The sequence below is a fragment of the Peromyscus maniculatus genome, chromosome 5 (assembly GCF_049852395.1).
Source record: "Peromyscus maniculatus bairdii isolate BWxNUB_F1_BW_parent chromosome 5, HU_Pman_BW_mat_3.1, whole genome shotgun sequence".
Lineage (NCBI taxonomy): Eukaryota > Metazoa > Chordata > Mammalia > Rodentia > Cricetidae > Peromyscus > Peromyscus maniculatus.
In genome coordinates, this window is record NC_134856.1 from 9,486,595 (window position 1) to 9,513,031 (window position 26,437).

Consider the following 26,437-nt stretch of genomic DNA (forward strand, 5'->3'; position numbering starts at 1 on the left):
AAGATGACCTTACAGGACTCTGCTGCCCCCAAATTGGGTCTTCGATTGTTGAGTAAGCACTCACCCATAGTTCTGCTGCTTTAATGTTACTTTCCCTGTTGCTTTCTTTTTCTTTTTTAAATTTCATTTATTTATTTATTTATTTCATTATTTTTTGAGACAGTGTTGCTATGTAGCCCTGCCTGATCTGAAACTCACCTTTTCCAGTAATTATAACAGTATAAAAGGTCATTACATTTAAATAACATAATTCTGAGTATTTATTCAATAAATTAATGATTTCTCTGCAGATGGCTGGAGTTTCAAAAGCTTCGCCACTGGTTAAATAAGAGGAGGGTGTCTGAGAATTGTTACTTACGTGAACTTAAATGTACAAGCAACTGAGTCTCCCTGGGAGAACAATATATTAACACCTTGAGAGTTTCTATAAAAGTTAGCTTTATTTATATAATTTTCCAGATTATTTGTAGATACTCTCTTGTTCAAGCTTTAATGGTATATCTTTGTTCCGTCTTCTCCATGAATTAAAACTGGAAGGAACTCTGCCGTGGCTCCTTAATAATAGGGGAGTCATTTTTCTGATGGCATCTTTTCACAAAGTAAGAATTAGAAATGGAAATAAGCTAGTGTGTGGCTGTTTGAGAGCTAACATGTAAAGTTGATTTTGAGTGTGGACTCACCGAGCTGGTTGGTTGTTCCCACTGCAGATGCACCAACAAGGAATACTTAAGACCGACGACCTCATAACAAGGTTTTTCCGTCTCTGCACTGAAATGTGTGTTGAAATCAGTTACCGTGCTCAAGCCGAGCAGCAGCACAATCCTGCTGCCAACCCCACCATGATCCGAGCCAAGTGCTATCACAACCTCGATGCCTTTGTCCGCCTCATTGCACTGTTGGTGAAGCACTCTGGGGAGGCCACCAACACTGTCACAAAGATCAATCTGCTGAACAAGGTCTGTCTGGAGTCCATTCTTGACCCTTAGAGTTTTGTGTTCTTTTTTCTGCTCCATTGTATTATATGTCGTTCCCCCACCCCCACCCTCAGACACACAAACACCACACACCCTTTGTTGTTGTTTGAGACAGGGTCTCACTGTGTAGCCCTGGCTGGCTGTCATTATGTAGACAAGGCTGGCCTCAAACCTCAGTCTGCCTGCCTCTGCCTTCCAAGTGTTGTGATTAAGGGGCATGCATCATCACCCCCAGCCCCCAAAACCTTTTGTAGTAGCTTTTTTCCATCCAAAAATGAAATATAATATTCATCATAGTTAAGAGAAAATAGTGTTTCACAGAATTAAAAAGTGAGAGAATCATGATGTATTTTGGTGTGTTGGTGTTTGATGATGATAGTGATGATCCCATCGGGAGCTAGCAGGTATGTGGCGTCTTCTCACCCCCAATTGTGTCTGGATGGTGAGACCAGTGCCAGGAGTGACATTTATTACTGACCTGATTTGTACAGTGGGATTCTTAAAAAGTTGAATATTAGACTAGTGCAAGAATGGGTAAACTTTGACCGTAGATTGTGCTCTTGGAGAAATACAAGTAGGTCCTTACTATCCCCCCACTGATCGGTGTGCAGACTGAGTGGAATGCTGACCTACTTCATGTCAAGAGAGGGTGAAAACCATTTTCTCCTTGTTGACATTAAGTCACATTAGAAGATTTAACATTGTTGGATTTCAATATGATGAAATGGGAGAGACATCCAGGTTTCTATAGCTTTAGAAAAATCGGTGGCATTTATGGAGAATATAGAAGTTTTCAATATTGGTTTAATGATAATCAAATTCAAAGAAAACACAGAGTCAAAACAAATGTCCCTTTGACTGCCAGCATAGAAATTTGTGTTCAAGTGGCATGTATCTTTTCCTTCATTGTTGATAGAGTGCAGGGTAAGCCTGTCCTTTGGTGCAGTCTTGTAAGTATTTGGAAGATGGGTAAGGCAGGAACATCACAAAAATAAAGCTTGCAAGTTCAAAGTCTACTTTTGGGCATCTTAGTGAGACCTTGTCACAAAAGTAAAGAAAAGCCTGAAGATAGCACTCAAGTGATAGAATACTTACCTAGTGTTTGTGAGGGCCTAGATTCAATTCAAGAATATAAAAGAGTCATGATTTAGCTGGGCGGTAGTGACACCCACCTTTAATCCCATCACTTGGGAGGCAGATGCAGGCAGATTTCTATGAGTCTGAGGGCAGCCTGGTCTACACAGTGAGTTCCAAGACAGCCAGAAACACACAGAGAAATCCTGTCTCAAAAAGCCAAGCTAAATAAATAAGTAAAATTAAATATCATAAATTGAAAGCACCAGGTGGTTTATGTCTGTGACTGATGAACTATAATCTGTGTATTCTGTCTAGGTTCTCGGTATAGTAGTGGGAGTTCTCCTACAGGATCATGATGTGCGGCAGAGTGAATTTCAGCAGCTTCCCTACCATAGGATTTTTATTATGCTGCTGTTGGAGCTCAATGCACCTGAGCATGTGTTGGAAACCATTAATTTCCAGACTCTTACAGCTTTCTGGTGAGTGGTGGGTTAGTAGAGATTTCCATTTATTGTTGTTTGACCCAGGGTCTTAGAGCTCAGATTGCCCTCCAGAGTTCCTATGCTGCTGAGGATGGAATTACAGGCATGTGCCCCCACACTGAACTTGATTGTTGGTCTTTGTTTTTTTGATGGTGGTTCTCACTAGGTAGCACAGGCTGTGCCGTGTGCCTTGCTAAGATTTAAGGACTATTTATTGGTTTAGTGTAGTAAAAATCAGGTAGAACATTGGTATGTTTGGGAACAAGTTGGTTTTTGTAAAGTAACTTGCATGTTGTCTACATTCATGTGTTGTTTACTATATTGAAGTTTGAGCTTCTGAAATTTTTCTTTCAGCAATACATTCCACATCTTAAGGCCTACCAAAGCTCCTGGCTTTGTATATGCTTGGCTTGAGTTGATCTCCCATCGGATCTTTATTGCAAGAATGTTGGCACATACGCCACAGCAGAAGGTGTGGCTGCAGTTTATCTCCTACACAGGAAGCCTGTAACTACCGGGGGCTTGCTAGCACTGTTTGTGTCCATTTCCACTAGTTACTTAGTAGTAGTTTAATTTCTTCAAGTGTGTTACTTGGTAATTACTAAATGTCCAGTCGCAGCATATAAAGAGGCATATCAAGTACTTGACTACACCGAAAGGCTTTCTTGGGTGACCAGATATGCTTCTCTAGCTTTGTTATGGACCGTCTCTTTTGGTCTCTTACTGCTTTGCATTGTTAACAATACTTAATATGAGAAGTTTCTCATTTTGCAATTAAATGGTAAAAGACTACTACATATAGTACCTTCATTTGGCCCTTGAGACCAGAAAGAAATGTAACTACTATGTGTTGAAGTAAACTGGGCAAGAAAGTGAAATAATGACTTAATGAACTTGGTTTTGTCCTGTGGTTTCCATATGCAAACCATGGCACACAGATACATGCATGGTGTGCACACAAGAAGATGAAATGTAATTGGTATGGTTGGGACATACACAGTAAGCAGGCCACTTTTGGCTGAAAGTATAGAATTGATGCTATCAATTCAGCAAGGTTATTTACTAGGAGTTGGGAATAAGAAAAGAAATAGTTGAGATCCAGGACTTGAAAGAAGGAATTATGGAAACCAGCCTGCAATTGATTTGGTATTTTATCTGAAATTAAATTTCCTCAAGGTGGTCTCCTTTCTCTTAGGTTTTGTTTTGTTTGTTTGTTTGTTTTTCGAGACAGAAAACTCTGTGAAGTTTTCGAGACAGAAACTCTGTGTAGTTTTGGTGCCTGTCCTGGATCTCGCTCTGTAGACAAGGCTGGCCTCAAACTCAAAGAGATTCGCCTGACTCTGCCTCCCAAGTGCTGGGATTAAAGGCGTGTGCCTCCACAGCCCGACTCTCTTAGTTTTCTTACAGGCACAAAGATAAATACGTCCCACAGTCTCTGGGATCCTCTTATTCCAGAAAACATCATCCACTACCTTAATACTTAGTCTTTTTATTTTGTTGAATGTTTGTGTTCCTGTGTATGAGATTTAGAGACATGTGTTCCCCACCACACTGAGCTAATACTATGAGAGGCTCTGACATTTAGCACAGTGTAGTGACTTGGGCAACTTTTTGATAGCTGAACAACTTCTACATACATGTCACTACAACTCATACACATTTCTTTCTTTTAGGGGTGGCCTATGTATGCACAGCTGTTGATTGATTTATTCAAGTATTTAGCACCTTTCCTTAGAAATGTGGAACTCACTAAACCTATGCAAATCCTCTACAAGGTAATTTTTGTTTACAAATAACTGATTTTTTTTTTTTAATGTGGTCTGTTGTTATTAAGCTTTTACAGTAACACAGGATGCTCAGAGGCCCTATGTAAGAATACTCCAGTGTTAGAAGTGCCTCTCCCAGTTTAAGGTTTGGGTGGAAAGTTGATTTTCCCCCATCCTTTATATAAATCTCCTCTGCCCCCCCCCCCCCAACCTCCAACCAGTTTAGTAATTGGTACAATCTCACTGGGAATTTAACTTTTATTTCCTTAATGTTTTTTATGTTTGTTTGTTTGTTTGTTTGTTTAACATTTTTCCTTAGATTTATGTGTATGACTTTTGCATTCATGCATGTATATGCAGCATGTGTGTTCCTGGGGCTCAAGGAATGCAGAAGAGGATGTTGGGAGCCCCTGGACTGGTGTAACAGATGGTTGTGAGCCACCATGTGGGTGCTGGGAATCAAACCCTGGTTCTCTGCAAGAGTAGCAGGTGTTCTTAACTGCTGAGCCATCTCTCCAGAGATGCTTATTTCTTGAGGCAGTCCTGTCTCTCCTGCTGGAATTAAAGGCATGTACCACCTGATGACTTTCTTAATGAGATTTTCGTGTATGAATGAACCCTTTCTGTGATGTTCCTTCCAGTAGTTTGCCCGTGTTCCCCTGGGATTGTTCGCATTTTGAAGTTTTAATTACTTTTCTGTGGCACTGAGGATCAAACTTAGGGCCTTCTTACACATAGTAGGCTATCTCAGGTTGCTAAGGGGTTCTTGCCACCTGTGTATCAGAATTGTTGAATTTCCTAAACTTCTCGAGAACTAGCAAAAGCTAGCTTTGCTCTCACCCCATTTTCAGGTGGTGTATGTCCCATCCCCACTCCCTTTAAACTTGGCTAGATTTTGTTCTCTTTCCAGCTTCTGAGGATAGATGCTGCATCGTTGTATTGTTGTGCAGAATGTATTGTTGCACTTTATTTAAGGCTCCAGCTCCCAAAGCTAATTTTTCATGGTTTCAGTTTCTACTTATAATTATTTTTATAATCTTAACTATATTTGTTGATTAAAGTCTATAGATTTTTTGTTTGTTTTTGTTTTTGTTACTAACATGCACTTTTGGCTTTTTTGACCTGAGTTAAAATTCATGATAGAGGAAAAAATACTGCTTTCTTAGTGTGGAACATTTTTCCTTTTTATGTAGGGTACTCTAAGAGTGCTGCTAGTTCTTTTGCATGATTTCCCAGAGTTCCTTTGTGATTACCATTATGGGTTCTGTGATGTGATCCCTCCTAATTGTATCCAGTTAAGAAATTTGATCCTGAGTGCCTTCCCAAGAAATATGAGGCTCCCAGACCCATTCACTCCTAATCTGAAGGTAAAGTTTTAACATGGTTTGCTTTTTTTTTTCTTTTCAATTTTCTAATCTATGTATGTGTGTGTGAGTTTATGTGTACCATGTGTAGAGGCTGGAATAAGGTAGTGGACCCCTTGAAGTAGAATCAGAGATTGTGAGCTGCCATGTAGGTAATGAGAAATGAAATTAGGTCCTCTGCAAGAAAAGCAGTGCTCTTAACCACTGGGCTATCTTTGCAGCTCCTAAAGGAAGACTTTTGTTTTTTTGTTTTTGTTTTTTAATATTTCAGCCCTTTCTCTGATCAGCCTGTTTAAAATCACTGTATTTAATGGCCCCTTCTCCAACACATGTGTGCTTTAGGTTATGGTTCTGTTAGGGTAGCTAATTGTTACTAGTCTTGATGGATATGATATTATCCCTGAATATTGGTTCATACTATTTTTCTGCTTACTGTCTCTCATAATTTTGATATTAAATTGAGGTATAATTATTGGACCCCAGACTAAATGTTGGGCAATTGCTGGTCCCTTGCTGCATAATTGAAGAACAAACTATAGTCTTTGCAGTATCTATAGTTTACAAGTTTCAATGTGCATGTGTTTAAGTTGTTTTAAGGAAAGAGACCACTTAAAAATCGTACCACCATTAACATAAATACTAGCTTTTTTTTTCAATTGTAACCATTTTTAAGTTCATAATTCAGTGGCATGAATTCAAGATATTAATGATACTCATTCACTAATTACATTCATGATATTCATTACATTTGTGGTATTCATTGAGTTACATCTGCAGTATTCATGCAATAACTATATTATGATATTAATTACATTAATTACATTAATTGTATTGATTTATTACATTCATGATATTATATCCTGATACTACTGTCCATTTGTAGGGCTTTTCCATCACATAAAACAGAAATTCTGTACTTAGGAAATCATTGCTCTATTTTCCTTTCTTTTCCATCTTCAGATAACATCTAATCTTTCTGTCTCTATGAATTTGTATATTCTATATATTTTATGTAATACAATTCTATAATATTTGTCATTTTTTTTTACATGTAAAAACATTTTATGTATAACTGAAGGAGAAATAATATACAGATAGCTTGAGCAGGTTATTATTCAAGAGTCCATGGTTATTTGAAACTGGAAAATATTTTCTCTGTAGAAAATAGTAAAAATGATAACATTTTCCAATAAGCCCTTTTAAGCCAAATAATAGCTGAATTATACATATAAATATTGATTAGATTCTGGGATACAGAAGAAACCTATCTTCATCTGTTCAGAGAGCTATGTTTTACTTAAGTTGTGTTGTTTGATTTATGGCAGACATTTTTCTGTAGGCTAATCCATAATCTAAAAAGGTTTTAGCCTCTCCTCCTGAAAGTACAGCCAGCATATTCTTTCATCAGCTTGATACAGTACAAATTCTTATCCTAATAGTGAAATGTTTCACTAAAGCTTGCCCAGTGATTGGGCAAACCCAATCTAGATTCCCCCCTGCTAGGTAGCCTCCCTGGATCTGTTGCGGTTTGATTGTCCTTTGCTTTATATCTAAAAATATTAGTCTTAATTTGCTCTCAGCTCTTTTTTAAGCCCCTTTCAAGTACATCTTAAAAAGCATATAACATTCTCTTAATTGGCTGGGGCTTCTTTTGGTGGCTGGAATTCTTGGTGGTGAGTTGTGGAGTCTCCTTCTGTACTGATTGGAAATCTTAGTTTGGAAGAAATTGATTAATAGTACAAATTAGACCTTCACAGAAATATTCTTTTGTTTGTTTGTTTGTTTTTGGTTTTTTTGTTTTTTTGTTTTTTTGTTTTTTTTTTTGAGACAGGGTTTCTCTGTGTAGCTTTGCGCCTTTCCTGGGACTCACTTGGTAGCCCAGGCTGGCCTCGAACTCACAGAGATCCACCTGGCTCTGCCTCCCGAGTGCTGGGATTAAAGGCGTGTGCCACCACCGCCCAGCCCACAGAAATATTCTTTAATTTCTTTCCTAATAATGAGAAATGTCTAACATGTAATAGTCACAGTCTGCATGTGCGTGTGTCTAGTTTTAGAAAGCTGTCCAAACACTTCTGTCTTCAGTATGATTTGTTAACTTCTGTGCTTGATTCTGATTCTTGATATTTAACAGGTGGACATGTTGAGTGAAATTAACATTGCACCTCGAATCCTCACCAATTTCACTGGAGTGATGCCACCTCAGTTCAAAAAGGATTTGGATTCATATCTTAAAACTCGATCTCCTGTCACTTTTCTGTCGGATCTTCGCAGTAACCTACAGGTTAATTGGTTTGACTTAAGTTGTTCTCTGCTGAGTCTTCTGTACAGAGCACTTTGTGTGCACTGTCTATTCTATGTCTTATTTTTGGAGTTAGTATTTCCAACCTGATTTATACATTTAGAAACATGGTTGAATTTGGATGTGGAATGCACACCTGTTTCTTTGGTACTAAGGAAACTGAGGCAGACAGATCACGAGTTTGTGGCCAACCCGAACTACAGTGACAAGACCTTATCCCAAAAAAATACACACCAAAACATTGTCATACCTGTTCATTGGGTGAGCTTAACTGGGTTATATTTTGCTAACATTTTATCATTGACCCAGTTATAGATGAGACTACTAGGGAAAAGACATTGCTAAATAAAAGGATTGCAGTTAAATTTGCTTTATAGAGTGACTTGAAGTGTTATTGGTATTCCAGTGTTAGCACACTATACAACAACTTATTTTTCCCAATGTATATAATTGAGGTTATGCTTGTTTTGAATGGATAAACCTTATTTTATAGCTATATCGTGTGAAAAGTGATAGTATTTGGTTTCCCAAAGGAACTCACATTTGCTGGTTGAATTACTCTTATGGCAGCTGTACATTTGTACAGCTCACAATGCTGAGCAGATTTATTTAAATCAAAAAAATATCAAGAATGTATCCCTTCTAGAGAGCCTTAAGAAGGATTGAGAAATAGTAACACACGCCTTTAATCTCAGCACTGGGATGCAGAGGCAGGTGGATCTCTGAGTTTGAGCCCAGCCAGAGCTACATTGTGAGATCCTCTCTCTGGAAAAAAGAAAGCTAGTCAGTTCTCTGGTAAAGTTTCCTCTTTTGCCCGTTTAGGTATCTAACGAACCTGGCAATCGCTACAACCTCCAGCTTATCAATGCACTGGTGCTCTATGTAGGGACTCAGGCCATCGCACACATCCACAACAAGGGCAGCACGCCATCAATGAGCACCATCACCCACTCGGCACACATGGACATCTTCCAGAATCTGGCTGTGGACTTAGACACTGAGGGTGAGTGAAGTTGGCCAATTTACATCATCAGGTTCTCTCTATTTTGCCACAGGTAAAAATCACAAGAATCCCTTTAAGCCATACTAATGAATGCTCTTTTCATAAATTGTGAAGAAAATTGCCCCAAATCTCCTCCTATGTCAGTAAATATGTTGGTATGTCTGATTGCAGTAAAATGTGTAAAATAAATATTTTTAGTAGCCTATGACAGAGGCTTATGCTACATTGTTTATTTATTAGCCTGTCTTTTCTATCATTTATTATGTCTACTTACCAGGGAGCAGAACATGTTATTAAATGTATAAGAAAGTGAAGGACTAGAACTTCCTGTTACTGTAGGAAGTATACGATATAAGTCACAGTGGTCTGTCTCTTGGTTGAGCTTCATTTCTTTTGGTGGTCAATGTTCGGTATCCCCAGCTTAGGTGCTTACTAAGCTCTGCTCATTTTGTTGCCTTTCAAATTAATGACATCTTTGTCATTATTAGTGCATTCATATATGTATATAGATATATATTCTTCCCCCCTTCCCCATTTTTTGGGGGGGAAAGTGAACCATGTCAATTTATTGGCATAGTCAGTATATCAACAAGATATAGGTAGTTTTGTCCCCAGGAGGTGAGTTTGTTAGTTTGATATCAGTCTGCTACAACATGTCTTCATCTTGAGGACTTAGCAGTTCATGCTTCAGTCAGAGTTGACTAGTACTCCTTCACTTTCACTGTTTTATGCTGCTGCTTTTGCACAGATCTAGGACAACCGGATGTAGCGGAGTCCAGCCTTTTGCCAGTATGCCACCATGGTGTCATGAGTTCAGGCAGAACCACTGGGTTACTTAAGACTATATAGCTATTCTTAAATATTTATCACCCGCTGAGTCTGTGTAATGTTACCTGTGTGTGTTTTCAGGGTTGACCATTTGATTTTTGGAGAAACTGTTCTTCCCTGGGGAAGACAATTTCTCCCACTCTCAGCCTTCCTTACGTGCCTGGAGTTGTTTGTGTAGGACTGAGGCCTCCTGGACTTTCCCTGTCCACGTTAGCGTGTCTATTGCTGTTGTCCTTGGTCAGCTCATGTTTAGGCGGTTGTTGAGACTTTGAGTGTAGTTCCTCACATTCCTAGGAAGCACGATCTCACAACAAACTCTCTGATCCTTTGCCTCTTACAGTCTCTCCACCTCCTTCTTGTTCAGTGTCTCCCGGGCCCTAGAAGTGGGAGGACTCTGTAGATGCAGCCATTGCTTTCACATCTCAGCATGTTGACTGGTTGTGGTTGCCTCTGTTGCAAAGATAAGTTTCCTTGAGGCAGGGTTAGCATTAGACTTGCTGTGGGTCTGTAGACAGCTATTTCAGGTATTTAGAGTGGAAATAGGGATTGTGCTGGTTTAGTGCAGTAGTGTTGTAGCTTCTCCTCCAAGACCCATGACTCTACTAGCCCTGGGTACTTGGCTAGGTTTCCAGTACCGGGTCTTGTTAACCTAGTTGAGTGGGTCTTAAGTCCAGTGGAAGAGCTGTTGGTTACCACCAAGGTGTTTGTACCACTACTGCACCTTAGGGATATCTATTGTGCCATGCTGGTCACTGGTGTGGTTCATAGGCATCACAGCTGGATAGGACTGCTGGTTTCCTCCCTCTGGTAGTTTGCATGGTACCTTGAAAGCTGGTCTTCAGGAAAGAGGCATTCAGGTCAGTTCCAGGCTCAGAGACCTCAGGGCCCTGTGTCTGAAGTGCATGCATGGTGTCTTCAGCAAAAGGTGGAGGAACTTAACTTTGATTTCTGGGGCAACCAAAGGCAATATAGCAACAGCCTATGTTTTGGAAGTCTCTTGGATAACACTGACCAACAACTCAAGGGCCTTTCATTCTGGTGTTGACTTTTTTTAATTAGGTGTTTTTTGGTGTTAGAAGCATTGTCAACCCAGAGGAGAAAATTTCATTAAACTATATTAAGTATAGATTTATAAGTATTATGGTTTTTTTTTTTTTTTTTAAAGAAATAGTTAGGCCGGGCGGTGGTGGCGCACGCCTTTAATCCCAGCACTCGGGAGGCAGAGGCAGGCGGATCTCTGTGAGTTTGAGGCCAGCCTGGGCTACCAAGTGAGTTCCAGGAAAGGCGCAAAGCTACACAGAGAAACCCTGCCTCGAAAAACCAAAAAAAAAAAAAAAAAAAAAAAAAAAGAAATAGTTAATAGTATGATTCCCTATGACTTTTTCAGGCATCCCTTACTTTGATTCTTTCCCCAAATATTCCAGGATGTGTACTCACATCTGAAGATTTGGAACCAAGAGGCTGCAGTGAGAGAAAGAGAACATGAGATGTTTGTCATTGCTCAGCTCAGATCATTTCTACTAGATCAGTTTACCTGCAGAGTTCACGATTCTTTCTTTGGCTCTGGGGAGCATGGTCAGCCTGAATAAGTGGTCCATAGTGTAAATGTGCGTTCCCGTTATTGTTTCCAGTTCTTAGTTGTTAGGAATAGAGCAGCAGTGAACATGGCTGAGCAAGTGCTGCCAATAGGATGTTGTGGTTTGGGGCATATGCCAAGGAGAGGTAGAGTTGGGCCATATGACCGATTTATTTTTACAGCGTGCTTTAGGACTGTTACTTCTAACTTTGCTACATGTCCTGAAAGGATGACTATATCTGATACATAGATTGGTATTGTACTTACCTATTTTCAGAAGATACTTGAGCATAAAAGCAAAGTTTAACAATTGAATTTTGTTACATCCTTTAGTGTTTAAGGGTCCTTGTGGTAGCTGTACAAACAAGACAATCAAATCTGGATAAGAGATCTATTGCCATCTGTATATAGTGGAAGATTCTGGATTTGATACTCCCTTCCCCCAATATTCTACCAATATACCATTGCTTTTCAAAGTGTAAGGATCTTTGGGGGCAAGACCCTGAAGATAAGGGCTTTGAGGCCAGGACTGTTTTCATCATAGGAAGACATTTCTTTCATTGTGCTTACTTCAAAGTATACACGCAATTTTCCAAGTGCTAGATAAGATAGTGTTTTATCTGACAGGAGGTAAAACAGTACAGAACTAGGTCTCCACTGTTGAGACATTAAAGGAGATCTGTAGAATAAAGAACAGTGGCCTTCACTTAAGTGGTTTTTGTTTGTTTGTTTTTTTTTTAATTTATTTGCTTGCATTGATGTTTGCCTACATGTGTATCTGTGAAGTATTGGATCCCCTGGAATTACAGACAGTTGTAAGCTGTGAGCTGCAAATTGGTTGCTGGGAACTGAACCCAGGTCCTCTGGGAGGGCAGCCAGTGCTCTTAACCTCTGAGCCATCTCTCTGGCCCCTTAAGATTTTTAGTAAAATATTTTTATTAACATGTAGGTTAAACACAATCTTTAAAAAAAAAACCCAAGAAATATGTAAGAATTTTGCTAATTCATAACATGGAAAGTATTTAAAATAAAGCAAAAAACAGTGGGATTCAGAAAACCACTAGTAAGTCACAGAATTAGAATAACCTTCACAGATTTTCATGTCATCCTTGCACAAGGGCCATGCTAATTCTCTGTGTTGTTAAAAGTGAGCTCCCTTATGTATCAGTCCCCCTCAGAAACAAGCGTTTGTCTCCCACATTGGCTTTCAGAGTGAGCCCTAAATCTGATTTCCTTAATCTTTAGGCCGGTATCTCTTCTTAAATGCCATTGCAAACCAGCTGCGGTACCCCAACAGCCACACCCACTACTTCAGCTGCACCATGCTCTACCTGTTCGCCGAGGCAAACACCGAGGCAATCCAGGAACAGATCACAAGGTGAGAGTTAGTGTCAAGATGCCTTACAAGGGCCCTTCTCCCCTGTACTCTGAAAGGAGTTCTGTGTATTCCCAGTTCAGCTATCTTATTCTAACCATGTCTGCGGAATTACGAAACAAGTTGATATTGACAGTGGTTTGTTTTGCAATGCTGAGGAATAGTTTACAGTAAAAGCAACATACTTGTTTCTTGGTGGTGGCAGTGGCAACAGCATTTGTATCCAGAATCTTGAATAACAGACTTCCTTTTGTATGTACCCTGTTTTCTGTTTAAATATGTCTAGGATTGGAAATTGGTACATAGTACTTCACTAAGTACACATACCTTAAAGACTTTAATTTACACCAGGTGTGGTGGCGCACGCCTTTAATCCCAGCACTGAGGAGGCAGAGGCAGGTGGATTGCTGAGTTCAAGGACAGCCTGGTCTACAGAGTGAGTTCCAGGACAGCCAGGGCTATACAGAGAAACCCTCTTGGGAGGGGAAAAAAGAAAAAGAAAAAAAAAAACCTTCTAATTTACCTATTCACCTAACTAAATACTAGTGCTGCTCATGGTTCTCATAAACATCTGAACTGTGTTTATTGCATGCTTGGATGACAATGTACTATTTTGCTTGTAATTACGTCTAAATCTGCAGCAAAGGCTTCAGTCCTAAATCTTTGCCCCCAGGAAACAAAATGAGAACAAAGCATTGCAACTAGCAGGTCACAGTAGATGAATGTTCAAGCCAGCACTTGCAGCCAGATAGGAAGAATTCCACCCATTTACATGTGCTATAGTATTGTTAAAAAATCCCAAGTGGATTAATAAAGAGGCAGTGGAGGTATAGTTGTGAATTTGTTTCTCTGTGTATTAACTAACCCTTCTCCCTTTTTAGGGTTCTCTTGGAACGGTTGATTGTAAATAGGCCGCATCCTTGGGGTCTTCTTATCACCTTCATTGAGCTGATTAAAAACCCAGCATTTAAGTTCTGGAACCATGAGTTTGTACACTGTGCCCCAGAGATTGAAAAGTGAGTTGAAAATGATTTAAGTACCTAGCGGGGTGACAGAAAAGAATGCTTCTAATTTGGGTCTATGAGTTAATGGGCAGTTACAGCTGATGGACATTAGCTATCTTAGGCCTACATTGTGAAGTAAATGTGTCCTTGTCTTCACTTTCCAGGTTGTTCCAGTCTGTTGCACAGTGCTGCATGGGACAGAAGCAGGCTCAGCAAGTGATGGAAGGGACTGGAGCCAGTTAGATGAACTGTAGCCCTCCCCGGAGACGGCAGCCTTGGTCCCACTGAACCAAGATGATAAACTGAAGAGTCCTTTCAACTCCTCCTGACTTTCCCAGCCCTTTGGTTCTTGGGTGTCGGCCCCATCAATTGCTGGGGTTGTCCTCCTGTCTATATGGGCAAGTTCCAAAGTTTAAATGCATTTTTTTTTTGACTCTTGGCCAAAATTTAGAAGATGCTGTGAATATCATTTTGAACTTGTGTAAATATATGAAAGAGAAAACTTTTTGTCTGAACTTCTTGGGTTTGTGCCGAGTGTGTCTAGGGAAAATACATAAACTAGTACCTTGCAGTAGAAGCCGTGATGGCATGCTCTTGTCTTGAGCATAACTTATGTCCTCTTGACATTTGTGGCATTCCACAAATCCATGCAACACTTTAAAGTTACTAAAAAAGGTAGGCATGCAAGACTCGAATAGCCTGAGAATACAGCAAGGTCCACAGTGGAGATCCATAGGGTTTGCTTGCCTTTTCTTCCTCCAGAGCTGGCTGTAGGGAAAACTGAACCTGCTTTTTGGTCCTGAGGGACAGCATTACCTGAAGAGGAAACCATTTCTGGCCAGGGGCACCCATCACCATGCTTAGGCTGTAGCCTCATTAAATAACAAGACTCCAAAGGACCAATACAGTTGGTTCTTGTAAGGATCTTAAAGTTCTGAGAGCAGCCAAGTCCATGTTCTATTTTGTAGCCTTTGCAGTTCCTGGGCCCTAACTCAGCTTTCTTGTGTGTGAAGACAGCAAACGTCAAAGTCATAGCATGCATAGGAGTCCACTGTGCCTTTGGCAGTAGCAGTGCTGGTGAGGAAGAAAAGTGGAGAGCCCAGTCTCCTGGAAACAGTCCCTTCTTACGGAATGACTGAGCTTTCCCATTACTGCCTACTACTATGTAGACCAAATGATCCATCTCCGGCCTCTGCTTCCTGGAAGCTGGGATTACTGGTATACTACAACCATGCTAAGTAAGGGTATTTCTGCTTCAACAGGAGGAGCTGTCGGAGCAAGAAAATCTGTGTGGTTAAACTGAATTTAAAAAAAAAAAAAACTCTTCAGGTTTTTTTTTTGTTTTGTTTTGTTTTTTTGGTTTTTTTTTTTTGGTATGAATAGGTAGTATTTGAAACAATTCCACTTATAATTTACCTTGCCAAATGAAGCTGGGATACCCTTCGTGTCTTGAGAGGTAACCTGAGAACCAGCTTTAGACTACTGATCAGATGCACAGTGCAGCAGCAGAGTTAGACTAAGTTCTCCACAGGAAATGGACTTCAAAAAGGTCGGACTTCTAACTCGGTCCGTATTTATTAAATTCTACTGAAAACCTGAAGACATGATTAAAAATAGAATGTTCTTAACAGTTGGCAGATTCCCAAACTGCTCATCTCAATCTTAACATGTCAACAACTCTTGCCTTAGATTAAAACCTGGATTACCTTGGGCTACTTTTCTTTTGATACTGCCTAATAGCAAAAGTCCCAAATTTCCCTCCTTTCCAAGCAAAACACGAGCTTAAAAGATTCACACTGCTGGTTATTCAGGGCACCTGTTAACTTGTGAGTTCCAACAACCGATGTAAGATCTTCTTCTGGCCATAGCGGACTTGTAAGGCTTGCTGTTCCCGCCAGCTGAGCTTGGCGTAGACCTCCTTATTACTAAGTAAATCTTGCTCGGTTTGTAAGTCTGTGGCATAAGTCTCTAGGGTCAACAGAACACTGTCTCGAAGAAGCTGTCTCCATGATACTTGGAGCTTGGGGATATTTGTGAGTGTCAGACTGTCCTCTTCCCTTTCTTCTTCTCCCTGTCCCTGGTTTTTATATTCTCTGAACTCCTCAGCAGGCATGCACAGTACCTAGAAGGAACATAGGGCCCTTTAGTTAGGATGTACCACTATCCGTGAGCTTCATGACAGATTACCACTGTGGGAAAATTGAGTCCCCCTCGTCTTTAGTTTGGCTTTATTCTAAATGCCAGCATCCCATACCCTGCCAGCCCTGCACCTTAAGTGTGGTGGCTAGCTCCTCTTCAGTCAACACCTCCTCGCGACCAATCACAAAGGCTCCCTCTTCCCCTACCATCTCCAGTTTGCACAGGAAATCCCAGCGTTCACACAAGAGCAGCCTTGCAGCTTCATCCTTTGTTCCTGTGAGGTAATGGATGAAAGTGAGTGGACATAACTCCACAAGCCAAGTGCTGTCAGCAAAGGTTTTGTGGAACCTGGGCTGGGCAGACGCACCCTGGAGTGCAGCATCTCGGACAGTCACCATCTGAATATCGGCTGTGTCATCTGTGTTGTCAGGATAGGGCTCAGCAAAACCATACATATGAATCAGCTGCCAATTAGCCATCTGCCCATAGGTGTTGAAAATCTCATGACCTTTAGGAATGGCCTGAATAGCTACCATCCGGAGATAATCCTGGGATAAAAGGGAAAAGCTGGGGCCACACCTTACACCCCACCAGCCTATAAAGGTTATTTCCCTCTTAGAAGAGCCTACTGGACCGTGACCACGTACCACTGTCTACTGTTAAGCCCCGTATTATAGAAGGGGGTGAAACCAACAGGTCAGTGTATCAGGTGCATCTATGCAGAGTTCTCTGCACTTAAGTCACTACTTTTAAAAAGACGTTAAGGTCAGGCCTGGTGATGCACACCCAGTGCTCACGAGGTAATCACTTGAGGTCCAGGTTAGTCAGGGCTACACAGTTTTAAAAAAAAAGTTAAACTTCATGCTTCAAATAGAAGTAGGAATAAGTGAGTCACATCTGCTGACATCTGGGGGACAAGGTCTTAATGTCTAAACTAAAAACGGCTGGAAGTTAGTGGGCCCGGAACCCTGAATCTGGCCTCAGCCTCGTCAGATTACAGGTGTAGACCACCAGGCCCAGGTCATTTGCTAATTTTTTATCATATACACTTGTGTCTTCTCATAATTTTCCATAGAGAACCAAGACTGAAGTAGAGCCTTAGTATACTGGCCCAGGAACATTCCACCTCTTGAAAAGTACTGAACTATTGCTGTTCCACGAAGCTGTCCACAGGGCCTGAGGGGACATGGCAGAGCAGGCAGGTTTTTGTTTTGGTTTTGGTAGCTTTAAGGTGTGTCCACACCATTTTATCGTAACTTGATACCAAAAGTACATGGGGGAGTAATCTCACCTCATTTTCATAGTACGCAGGAAAGGGAGCCCCATGGTTTGATGCCTAATGCACATAACTTGGTATAAGGGTTCACTCACTGCAGAGTACTCCAGATTGGCATTGTGGTTGGCTGTGTGGTTTAGTATGTCTGCAGCAGGCACCATCACGGGGGAATTCGGCTCCTTTTCATCATCCTCTTCCTCCAGTGGTTCTTGAAAGCTGCCACAGAGAAAACTCAATTAAGGCCTGGTCTTGGGTGAGGGGCCTACCTGGAGTTCACTTTTCTTCCCCACCTTCCCCTCAATGATGTTCTAAAGATGAGGGTCTGCTCCTCCAGGCTGTAATCACTGACCTATAAGCCATTACAATGGCCACGAGCTGGCGATAGAGTTCCAGAGAGCGAACAGTGGGGCTGAAGAGATCGGAGTGAGCCTCCATGAAGGGCAGGACGATGGAATAGTATTCGCTGCGGATGTTCACCAAATCCTTCTCCACGGCCTCCGGGACACATGTACCCTTAAGGAGGCGCAGCCGCTCCTCCTCTGGCCTGCAAGGACAACCCACCCAGGGCCCTTGACAACCTGCCGCTCTGATCCAGCAGATACCCAGTCCCCTGAGCGAAATGGTTGAAACAGGTTCTCCCCAGCCCTTCCCTTGGCTCTCACCAAAACATGGGATGCTCCAAACACCCCAGCTCTGGCCAGAGCGCGAAGTAGGGGCTCCAGGGTGAGGCTGGGGCCTGCAGCTCGTGGAGCAGCGCCAGCAGCAGCGGCACCCACCCCGACAGGCTCTGCAGCGCGCCTCGCTCTAGGGAAGACACCGGTGAAGTGGCCCGGGCGCGACTCGGCAGCCAGCCTCGGAGCCAGCCCTCTGCCCCTTACCCACCTCGCTCCAGCAGGCCGCCGATGGAGCAGGTGGCGGGGGACAGAAGCGCCGAGCGCGGCACTGCGAACAGCAGCTCCCCCGGCCGCACGCTCTCCCGCGCCACCATGCCATAGCCGGCCACCGTGCCCTGCCGGCTCACCGCCACCTTGGGACTCAGCTCCAGCCCGACTCGCGCGCACCAGCGCAGGAAGCCGGCCACCGCGTCGCCGTCGGGCTCGCCACCGCTGGGCCCCGCCGCCAGCGGGGAGAAGCAAGTGGCGTGGCCGCGCCCGGGATCCGGGAGCGTCTGGGGCGCGCCGGCGACTCTCGGGACCCCGCAGGGCGCGGGGAGGGGCGGCCCGTCGCCCGTCCGCGCGCGCTTGGCCGGAGCCGCCATGCCGGGAGGGAGGCGCCGCGTCCTCCCTGCGCTTCCGGCGTCGCTGGACGCGAGCGGACGGGGCGGAGCTCGGCTCCCGCACCCTCGCCGCGCTTCCGCCCTCCCTCCCTCCTCACAGCGGCTCTGGCGTGGCCTCCAGACGGTTTAGAAACCGCGCGAGCACACAGGCGAGTTCTGTGCTGCCTCCACCCTAGTTCTGGGCGCGCCCCCGATAGCAGGGTGCAGGAACCAAATCCGGTTTCTTCCTGGGGTCTTGGCTGCTAAGCGGTAGGGACCGACCCCTTGTTATCGACAGGCATCTCTCTCACTGACTTTCCGTTCGATTAGACAGTTGCACGTGGGTTTGAGGTGCCCGAAGGTTCTCTACATCTGATGGACACACACACACACACACACACAGTTGCTAATTTACTCTTGTTTTTCATCTTCTGCATAGATATGATAGCTATTTTAAAGCCTGACACATTGGAAGGAGTCACTATCAGGGGAAGGAATGATGGAACAAATGATTGAACGTGGAGAAGTTGGCAGTGCAATTCCAGTACTTGGGAGGCTGAGACAGGAGGATTACTGGGAGTTCCTGTCCAGCCTAGGCTAGAATAAGACCGTGTCTCAAAGCAACAAAAACCAAGCAAAACGTGGTGTGCCCTTGCTTTGAAGAGGTCTGATGGCTAGGCTATTTGCTCAGCTGTGACACTGAGAAGTAGCATCAGGATCGGTAAAAATCATGTCTCGATCAGGGTATATAGCCTCACGGCAGAACCTTGCCCATCATGTGTGACCACCCTGGTTCAATCCCTATCACTCCTAAGGGAAAAACAAAAAGCTAGACAGGGTGGCCTCCATAATCCCAACACCCAGGAAGCTGAAGCAGGATTTCTGAGTGTTCAAGACCAGCCTGGGCCACAGAATGAGACCATGCCAACCTTCACTTCCCCGAATGTATGTAATAGGCACTGAAGGTATAGAGATAATACAGAAACAATTACTATCTTCCACCCATCGGTGCCCGAGGCAGCCTAACAGTTTCCATGTGATAGGAAACACCACACTCACTCTTTAGTCTTAAGTTCTTTATTAGTTTTTCTGCACAGTTAACTTTCTACATCAACAAGGGTTTTTGTTTTACATTTTGTCATCTCAAAATCTCTTTAGCAGCCACTGGAATACACAAAATTAGGCTCTTAATTTTGTACAGAGAGGAAAGTAGTGAACTCCATCGAAAGTTCCCCTTGACCAAGAGGAGACAACCACCAATTGGGAAACCACACACAGGAGGACCTGATATACATATATATATATAATTATAGGTATTTATAGATATCTTAAGAACACAGCAAAAAGATGTCCAATACTCTGAAGTGCTATCTACAGTGAGGGATTAATTCTACCAGCTTTAAACAGTCACACTCAGTAGTCACGGAAGCACGTGAGTGAACAGAACTGGGGACAGAAGACACTCCACTGGACTGAGCGGTCTAGAAATGGCTTACAGTGACAGAGGGGGTGGCACAGATACAGGGATGTGGGTGTCCTCAGTGCAGGACACCCACACCATAACACCCTCCCCCATACACACACAGCTCTTCTCTTTTTCTTTTTTAGTGTTTTATTCCCCGTTTGGGGGTGACAATGTGTGAAACCAGTGACCAGGCTGAAACAGTAGCTCTGGTTTCTGGGCTGCGAGTCTACCTGGTGAGATGGTGGGCGGGAAGACAGCTTAGCTGTGTGCTCCAGAGGGCTGGGGTGCATCAAGAGCCTTTGGCCACTCCACCTTTGTTCACATCAAGGACCCGCCCATCTCCCACCCCAGGCCCACGCAAGCTCCAGCCCCTCCAGCAGGCACAAGTCCTGCACAGTATCTTTCTGTCTTGGACCAGACCTCTCTAACAAGCTCACTTCTCCAGTGATGTCTGTGTTACACTGGCCCAAGCTGACCGACCAGGACACTGTCATAAACACTCTGGGTGGAATCCGGGACAAGAGGGGTCTGCAGGACTCAAGTACCTTCCAACTGCCACAGGGATCATGAAGTTCTCAGGGGCTACACACAGCACACAAAGCAATCTTAACCTTTTCCCTCTGCCACCAGGGGCAGGAGACCATGTGACCTGGGCCTGGGGTGGTAGAGTATGGGGGTTCCTGCCCTCAGAGTTCTCCATATGCTGTCTCCATAGCTCTGCCTGGCTGGCCTTACAGCACCTGACCTGCCCACAGAGCACCAGGAAAACGGCTGGCTGCTTAGAGCGCCCTCTCGTGGCTTCCATCCTTACGACCACGGTGACCTCTACTCGGAGACTAGGTGTGCTTGGTGCAAAGGTTACAAGGAAGGGGACCCTCTGAGGTTCAGGGCTCCCCATTGGTCTGACCCCCCTCTCACATCAGAGCCTAAACACAGCACCCACCATCTTCAAACCCCACACTGTCTTCACATCGGCCAGGCCCAGGGGGTGGGCCATATTCTTTCTTCAATACTGTATCCTATATTCTGGCCCCACCCCAGGGCCGTGGAGAGCAGACGGGAGGAGCCATATCAACTAGTGGAACATGAGTGAAATGGGAGTAGATGAGGCGAGCCCCTCACACCATCCAAGACTGTTCTGCTGTACTAAGGTGGACCCCTTCCATTTTTAAATAAAAGAGAAGTAGCCCCATTTCCTCCACTTCACTCTCACAAAAATAAACTAAAACGGAAGATGAGCCGGTGCGGAGACGGCAGTGGGACCTGGGGGCAGGTAAGCAGGCGTCTTGGGCAGGACGAGGGCTTCAGCAGGATACCTCCATGGTGTGGTTGACCTGGCCCATCCCCTCATGGCTCTCTGAGTGGGTGCAGGGCTGCGGGCGGCTGCCATCCACAGAGCTGGCGCTGGTGAGGGACGCCGTGCGCGAGCGCGCAAGGCGGGTCATGCTGGCTGAGGGCACTGTGGACAGAAAACAAAGGGTCCTGAGGACAGGCAAGGTGGGTACCAGCAGGCAGGAAAAAGGGCAATGCAAGCAAAGCGGCCAGTGAGACCCAGTCCTGCCACAACACAGAGGCCTATCCCAAGCCGGGGTGCTGGTCCTGGTTCCACCGGCCGAGGCATGCAGTGCCAGCAACAGTGAGCAGGCCAAACGGGCTGCAGCCAGCAGGGTCCTAGGTCCCAACAGCTACCCAGAGCTACGGCCAGGGTAGGGCAGGTGTTGATTAGGCACTCTGAACTGGGATAAGAAGACACCGTGTGGCCAACTCGACCTTTATCCAGAGAGTGACCGGGTAGGAGGCAGGATTGCTTCTGTGGAGGACACAAACAGCCACAAACTACCCCGCATCTTGCTTCTACTACTGGAGCCTGGGCCAGGGACAGACGCGATGCCCGCCAAGGCCAACCTAGCGCTTCTAACTCCCAAAGTTTTGGAAGCCCCACAGCCCACGGCCACCTAAAAACAAGACAACCGCTCCGAGACCAGCCAGCATCATCAGGTTCCCACGCGGGACAGAGCCCGCAGGAGACGGGCTCCGCAGAGGAGCAGGGATCCACTGGGGCTCTGAGCTGAGCAGGACAGAAGAAGATTCCAAACCACGGCAAGACAGACTGTGGCTGCAGCACTGGGGGGGGGGGGGGAGCAGGGGCGAGGGGTGGGGAGCTAGGCAGGGCGTCCATGCATCCGGAGAGGGGCCACGGGGCTACCTGCTCCTCCGCTCAGCCTCCGGTCCTTCAAGTGTGCAACTAAGAGAGAAGACAGCCAGAGAGGGCGAGGGGAGGGGAGGGGAGACACAGAACACGGTGAAGATTGGCCAAGGGCATCGAGATGGGCCAAGAGGGGACAGACCGGCAAAAGAGGGGAGGGAGGACGGGGCGGGGCTGAGGCTGGGAGAGCCGGCTGCTGCAGCCCATCCAAACCACAGCTCGTGGAAGCCACACACCAGTCTCGGGGTTCTCGCCTCTCCCTCTTCTCCAGCCCAGGCTGTGGCTTGAGGCCCACGGAGGCCACATCCTAGGCCCAGTGTCCGCACGGCTCTACCAGACCTCAGTCTTGCACGTAAAGCGGAGGAGGCTGTACAATCTTCCCAAGCCCCTCTGACTCCTGAGACACACTCTAGTGCCTGTGGGTGTGGCTCCTTCTTCGCCTCACAGACCTCTGCCATGCTCCAAGAGGGCATGGGGCCAGGCTTGGAGTTCTGGCTAGTCCTCCCTGCCTGTGTCTTTCTCCGCCACTTCCCCATGAGGCTGGCAGGGTGGGGGGATATCCTATTTCTGTCCCAAGGATGTGCAAGCCCCAGAGGCTGAAGTCTTTGGTGGAGGGCACCAAACTGAAGGGGAGCAGTTCGTCTCCTGGCAGTTTGGTGTTAAGAGGGGACCAGAGATCCAGGAGGCACAGAGGAGAGGCCAAGCATCAGTGTGTGTGTGTGTGTGTGTGTGTGTGTGTGTGTGTGTGTGTGTGTGTGTGTGTGTGTGTTGGGTGCTCATGGACGTAGGCTGAGTCACTGTTACATGAAGGTATGTTTCCGGAAGGATGGAGATCAGAAAGCTGGTTTTGAACCCTTGTTCCCAGGGGATCCTCAGGCTTACTTTCCACAGGTTTGGACATGCTAACACCCACTTCCCTTCTTGACTCCATGGGCCTGGGTACTAACCCTGTACTGTGAGAAAGAGCCCTTTGGAGGTACCTAATCCCAACAGAGTGTGAGTGACTTATCTGAACAGGCTTCCCTAGCAGCACCCAGCCTAGGTCCTGGACTCGCAAGGGCTGGAAGAAGAGTCCTCTCCCAAACAGGCCTGACTTGGAGCTCAGAATAATGCCTCAGACTCTACCCGAGCCCAGAGGCTGTCTGGGCCCAGTACACACGCCTTACAATGTATGCAGAGTCTTCAGAGAGTAGCCCAGTCTTGGGGGTCCAGGTGACAGAGCACACTCACCCACAGACTCCCCAGCACATGGGCACTGTGTCCCGGTCCCTCGCCCTGGGTGGGTGGAGGTGTTACTTACTGTAGCCCATGCCTTGAAGGAAGTATTTGAAGGCCTCAGTCAGCTTCCCTGGCTGCAATAAGATGGACAGGAACGTGCTCTGATTGGCTACCTGGGGCTATGGGGAGGATGCCATCACCCCTCCCCGCCCCCACTTCAACACGCGGGGTGATACAAAGACAGCTGGGCCATGGTCTTACCTGTGTCACCTGCGGAAGGCCACCAGAATCTGCCATCTGAAAGGAAAAGAGCCGAGGGAGCAGACTGAGGAGCCCCTCCCAATACCTGGACACACTGTGCTATTCAAAGGCACCATCTTGCTCCCCTGCTGTCCAGCAGGCTCCCCTCCCTGCAGCTGACCCACGGGGCTGGTGGGGTGGGGGTGGGGTGTCTCACCTTCAGGAAGGTTGTGGTGGTTGGGTCCAGTTTGGAGTTGCACTCAACCTGGGGACAAGGAGCCAGCTGCAGACACACACACACACACACACACACACACACACACACACACACACACACACACACGCTCCACTACACACACACACACACACACACACACACACACGCTCCACTGCCTAGGCAGGTTCTGTGCCCAGAGCAGGGAGGGGAGGGAAGGAGCAAAAGGAGGACAGGAGGAGGGGACAGGCCCAAGAGTTCCCTTCCCAGGCTCTCTCCTGCTAGGGCTCCCTAAGTCCCTGGAGGCCTGAAATCCCACTCACAAATGCGAGTTGGGCAGGGACGGGACAAGGCTTGGACATGAGGATCTGGGCAGGTGAGGGACAGCAGGGGACACTGGGGCCCTGCCTAGGTCAGGATGGCCGGTGCAGCCCACACTCTGCCCTTGCAACCTTCCTCGGGAGCCCCTGAAAGCTTCCTATCGTCTGACCCCGCCTGGGCTGATAGGCACCCACCCTGGGACTGTGTGCTGCCAGAACGCTAATGTGAATGGGAACAGGCACTGGCCCACCGTGGGTGCCTGGGTGGCTCCAGGGTGAGTCTATGAGTCACTTCGGGGTCAAACTTTGGAAGAAGTGGGCCTTGGGCTCTACACTGAAAGCATGTGGAGACTGAGGTGGGCGACACCGCGGGGGAGATAGGAGGGACCACCAGGCAGCATGACCACCAGGCAGCATGGCCCTGGTCTTATCTCCATCCACTCACCAGGCCCCTTCACCTGCACAGTGGGGGGTCAGGCCCCGGTGTGTGACCAGAGTATCTGGGAAACCCCCCATTCAGGGCCTGCCCCCGACTCTAGCCCCCCACCCCTGCTCAGGAGAGCCACACTCACCACCCCGTCCTCGGCAGGTGCATTATCTCCGACTACCAGCATCACAGGGCAACTATGAGACAGAGGATAAGGTCATCCGGCCTGGGTTTAGGGGCAAAGGCAGGGACAGGCTGGAGGGCAGGAGTCACTCACCGGAGCGTCTTGGCATTGGGCACGGTCCCAGGCCGGTTAATGTCAAGGTCTCTGCGGCTGTGGGGGAGGGGCGAAAGTAAAGGGGGCATCCCAGGGGTGGATCCCAACACTGCCAACTGGTAAACCTGGGAGTCACGGACTTGCTCTGCGTGCCCGGGACCCTTTGGGCTATCCTTATCATGACTCCTTTCCAGATGCCCCAAGCTGTGCCAGGAATGTGCTGCGGTGTCTGTGATGTTCCTGTCTTGCATACCGCTGCTCCAGGACCACACGTACAACCCTTACTAAATATCTGCATCTGACTCTCTTCCTCACTGAAGTCTTTTCCAGCCGGAGCTTCCTTACTAAAAGTTTACAGAAGCAGGGCTGAGCACCTAGTCCCGAAGTGGGGACCAGGGGTGCTGCCGACATTCTCTCCACCCGGCAACGGAGAAGAGCAAGAACCCAGGGACCAGAGTCCATGGCCCTGCTCCCCCTCAGCTCCGAGGAGGCTGCACCCTGGGCAAGAAGCTGCCCTCTCCCAGACTTCAACAGCAGCCCCTCTACAAGCTGGGGATGGTGCTGCCCGCCCTGGGGGGATGGGGACCCCACACACACACACCTGTTGTACATGTTCCAGAAGAGCTGCAGGTTGGCCTGGTTCACCACGTTCGAGATCTGTTGCCGGTAGCTCTGCACAAGTTCTGTATTGCTCACCAGCTCCTCCTGGGCGGGGGAGGATGGGAGGGGGGGGGGGACACAGGCAGGGGACTCAGGGCTCTGAGAGGGCACATGGGAGTCACCTACAGGAGAGCCCAGGCCCCACTCCCAGCAGGAGTGGTCTGGAAGGCAGAGGAGGGGCCTCGGGAGTGGGGAGGCTTCCCACCGGCCACCTCAGACACGGTGCAATGACCACGGCGCTATGGCTCCACCTGCAGCACCCGCCCGGTGCCGGCTGACCCTGTAGACCCTGCTCCTGAGGACACCCCATATGACCCCCGATCCGGCCCTTACCTGGCTGAAGAGGTGGGAGAGCACCGTGTCTGGTAAAGTGCTGGTCAAGCCAGAGAGCTGCAGGAGGGGAGGGGGGAAAGCCAGAGTGAGGCCTGCCTCGGTCACTGCTCTCCACGGCCAGGCCACGGGGGCTCAAGGCTCACCTTGGTGGCGGCCCAGTCGATCCAGCCTTTGCCGTTGGGGTCAATGTTCATCAACACCAGCCCCTCCACCAAGTCAGGGAAAATGAGCTGCGGGGTGAGGGAAAAGAGGCCATGGAACTCTTGCTTGGGGACGTCTTCAAGACACCACAGATGGGCCAACTGTGTACCCGGGTCTGTACAGGGTTCCCATGCCAGGGGCCTCGATGTTCCTCCTCTCTGCCCTAGAAGTTCTTTGATTTAGGTAGAATCCATTAGAGCAGCTTTTTACCCTTTTTAGTACATGGACATGTATTTGCGTTTGTACGTGTGGTTCTGGGGATAGGGACCCAGAGCCCTACCGTAACACATGCCAGGTAAGCGCTCTATCACGAAGCCGTACTTCCAGTGTTTTTAGTATGTTTCTGAAGGCGTTGCAAAACTGAATATTAAACATCTTTTAATCTTGTGAATTGTTTACCTTCATTCATTCATTTGTGTGTGTGTGTGTGTGTGTACACATTCTCATATGAAGCAAGA

At 46.5% G+C, this 26,437-nt stretch overlaps 3 protein-coding genes and 1 pseudogene across 15 annotated transcripts in view; 1 reads left to right on the forward strand and 3 right to left on the reverse strand.

The window, feature by feature from the left end:
• Positions 1–14,250, forward strand: part of Cnot1 (CCR4-NOT transcription complex subunit 1) — an 89,643-nt gene extending 75,393 nt beyond the window's left edge. For all 8 annotated transcript variants that reach the window (XM_076571655.1, XM_076571659.1, XM_076571657.1 and 5 more), the window contains exons 40-49: positions 708–956; positions 2,367–2,530; positions 2,888–3,005; positions 4,207–4,308; positions 5,493–5,666; positions 7,795–7,944; positions 8,785–8,965; positions 12,615–12,747; positions 13,626–13,760; positions 13,913–14,250. In XM_076571655.1, coding sequence (XP_076427770.1) covers positions 708–956; positions 2,367–2,530; positions 2,888–3,005; positions 4,207–4,308; positions 5,493–5,666; positions 7,795–7,944; positions 8,785–8,965; positions 12,615–12,747; positions 13,626–13,760; positions 13,913–13,991 — 1,485 coding nt within the window. In that variant the 3' untranslated portion in view covers positions 13,992–14,250. The remainder of the gene's footprint in view (positions 1–707; positions 957–2,366; positions 2,531–2,887; positions 3,006–4,206; positions 4,309–5,492; positions 5,667–7,794; positions 7,945–8,784; positions 8,966–12,614; positions 12,748–13,625; positions 13,761–13,912) is intronic.
• Positions 12,442–12,535, reverse strand: LOC121829884 (U6 spliceosomal RNA; annotated as a pseudogene).
• A 1,175-nt stretch (positions 14,251–15,425) lies between the features above and the next one.
• Setd6 (SET domain containing 6, protein lysine methyltransferase) lies at positions 15,426–18,446 on the reverse strand. Its single transcript, XM_076571663.1, has 7 exons — positions 18,046–18,446; positions 17,826–17,967; positions 17,513–17,707; positions 17,259–17,379; positions 16,255–16,435; positions 16,019–16,161; positions 15,426–15,870 (listed from the first exon to the last, which is right to left on the reverse strand). The coding sequence occupies exons 1-7, from the start codon at positions 18,419–18,421 to the stop codon at positions 15,568–15,570; spliced, it is 1,461 nt and encodes a 486-aa protein (XP_076427778.1). The 5' UTR covers positions 18,422–18,446; the 3' UTR covers positions 15,426–15,567.
• A 1,033-nt stretch (positions 18,447–19,479) lies between these two features.
• Ndrg4 (NDRG family member 4) overlaps positions 19,480–26,437 on the reverse strand; it is a 36,398-nt gene continuing 29,440 nt past the window's right edge. For 3 of the 6 annotated variants that reach the window (XM_076571664.1, XM_006977797.4, XM_006977798.4), the window contains 10 exons: positions 25,922–26,008; positions 25,779–25,835; positions 25,387–25,490; positions 24,786–24,842; positions 24,654–24,705; positions 23,765–23,812; positions 23,569–23,604; positions 23,390–23,441; positions 22,090–22,128; positions 19,480–21,342 (listed from right to left, as the gene is read on the reverse strand). In XM_076571664.1, coding sequence (XP_076427779.1) covers positions 21,188–21,342; positions 22,090–22,128; positions 23,390–23,441; positions 23,569–23,604; positions 23,765–23,812; positions 24,654–24,705; positions 24,786–24,842; positions 25,387–25,490; positions 25,779–25,835; positions 25,922–26,008 — 687 coding nt within the window. In that variant the 3' untranslated portion in view covers positions 19,480–21,187. The remainder of the gene's footprint in view (positions 21,343–22,089; positions 22,129–23,389; positions 23,442–23,568; positions 23,605–23,764; positions 23,813–24,653; positions 24,706–24,785; positions 24,843–25,386; positions 25,491–25,778; positions 25,836–25,921; positions 26,009–26,437) is intronic. The other 3 variants (XM_076571665.1, XM_015996509.3, XM_006977799.4) reach the window with 1 other exon arrangement.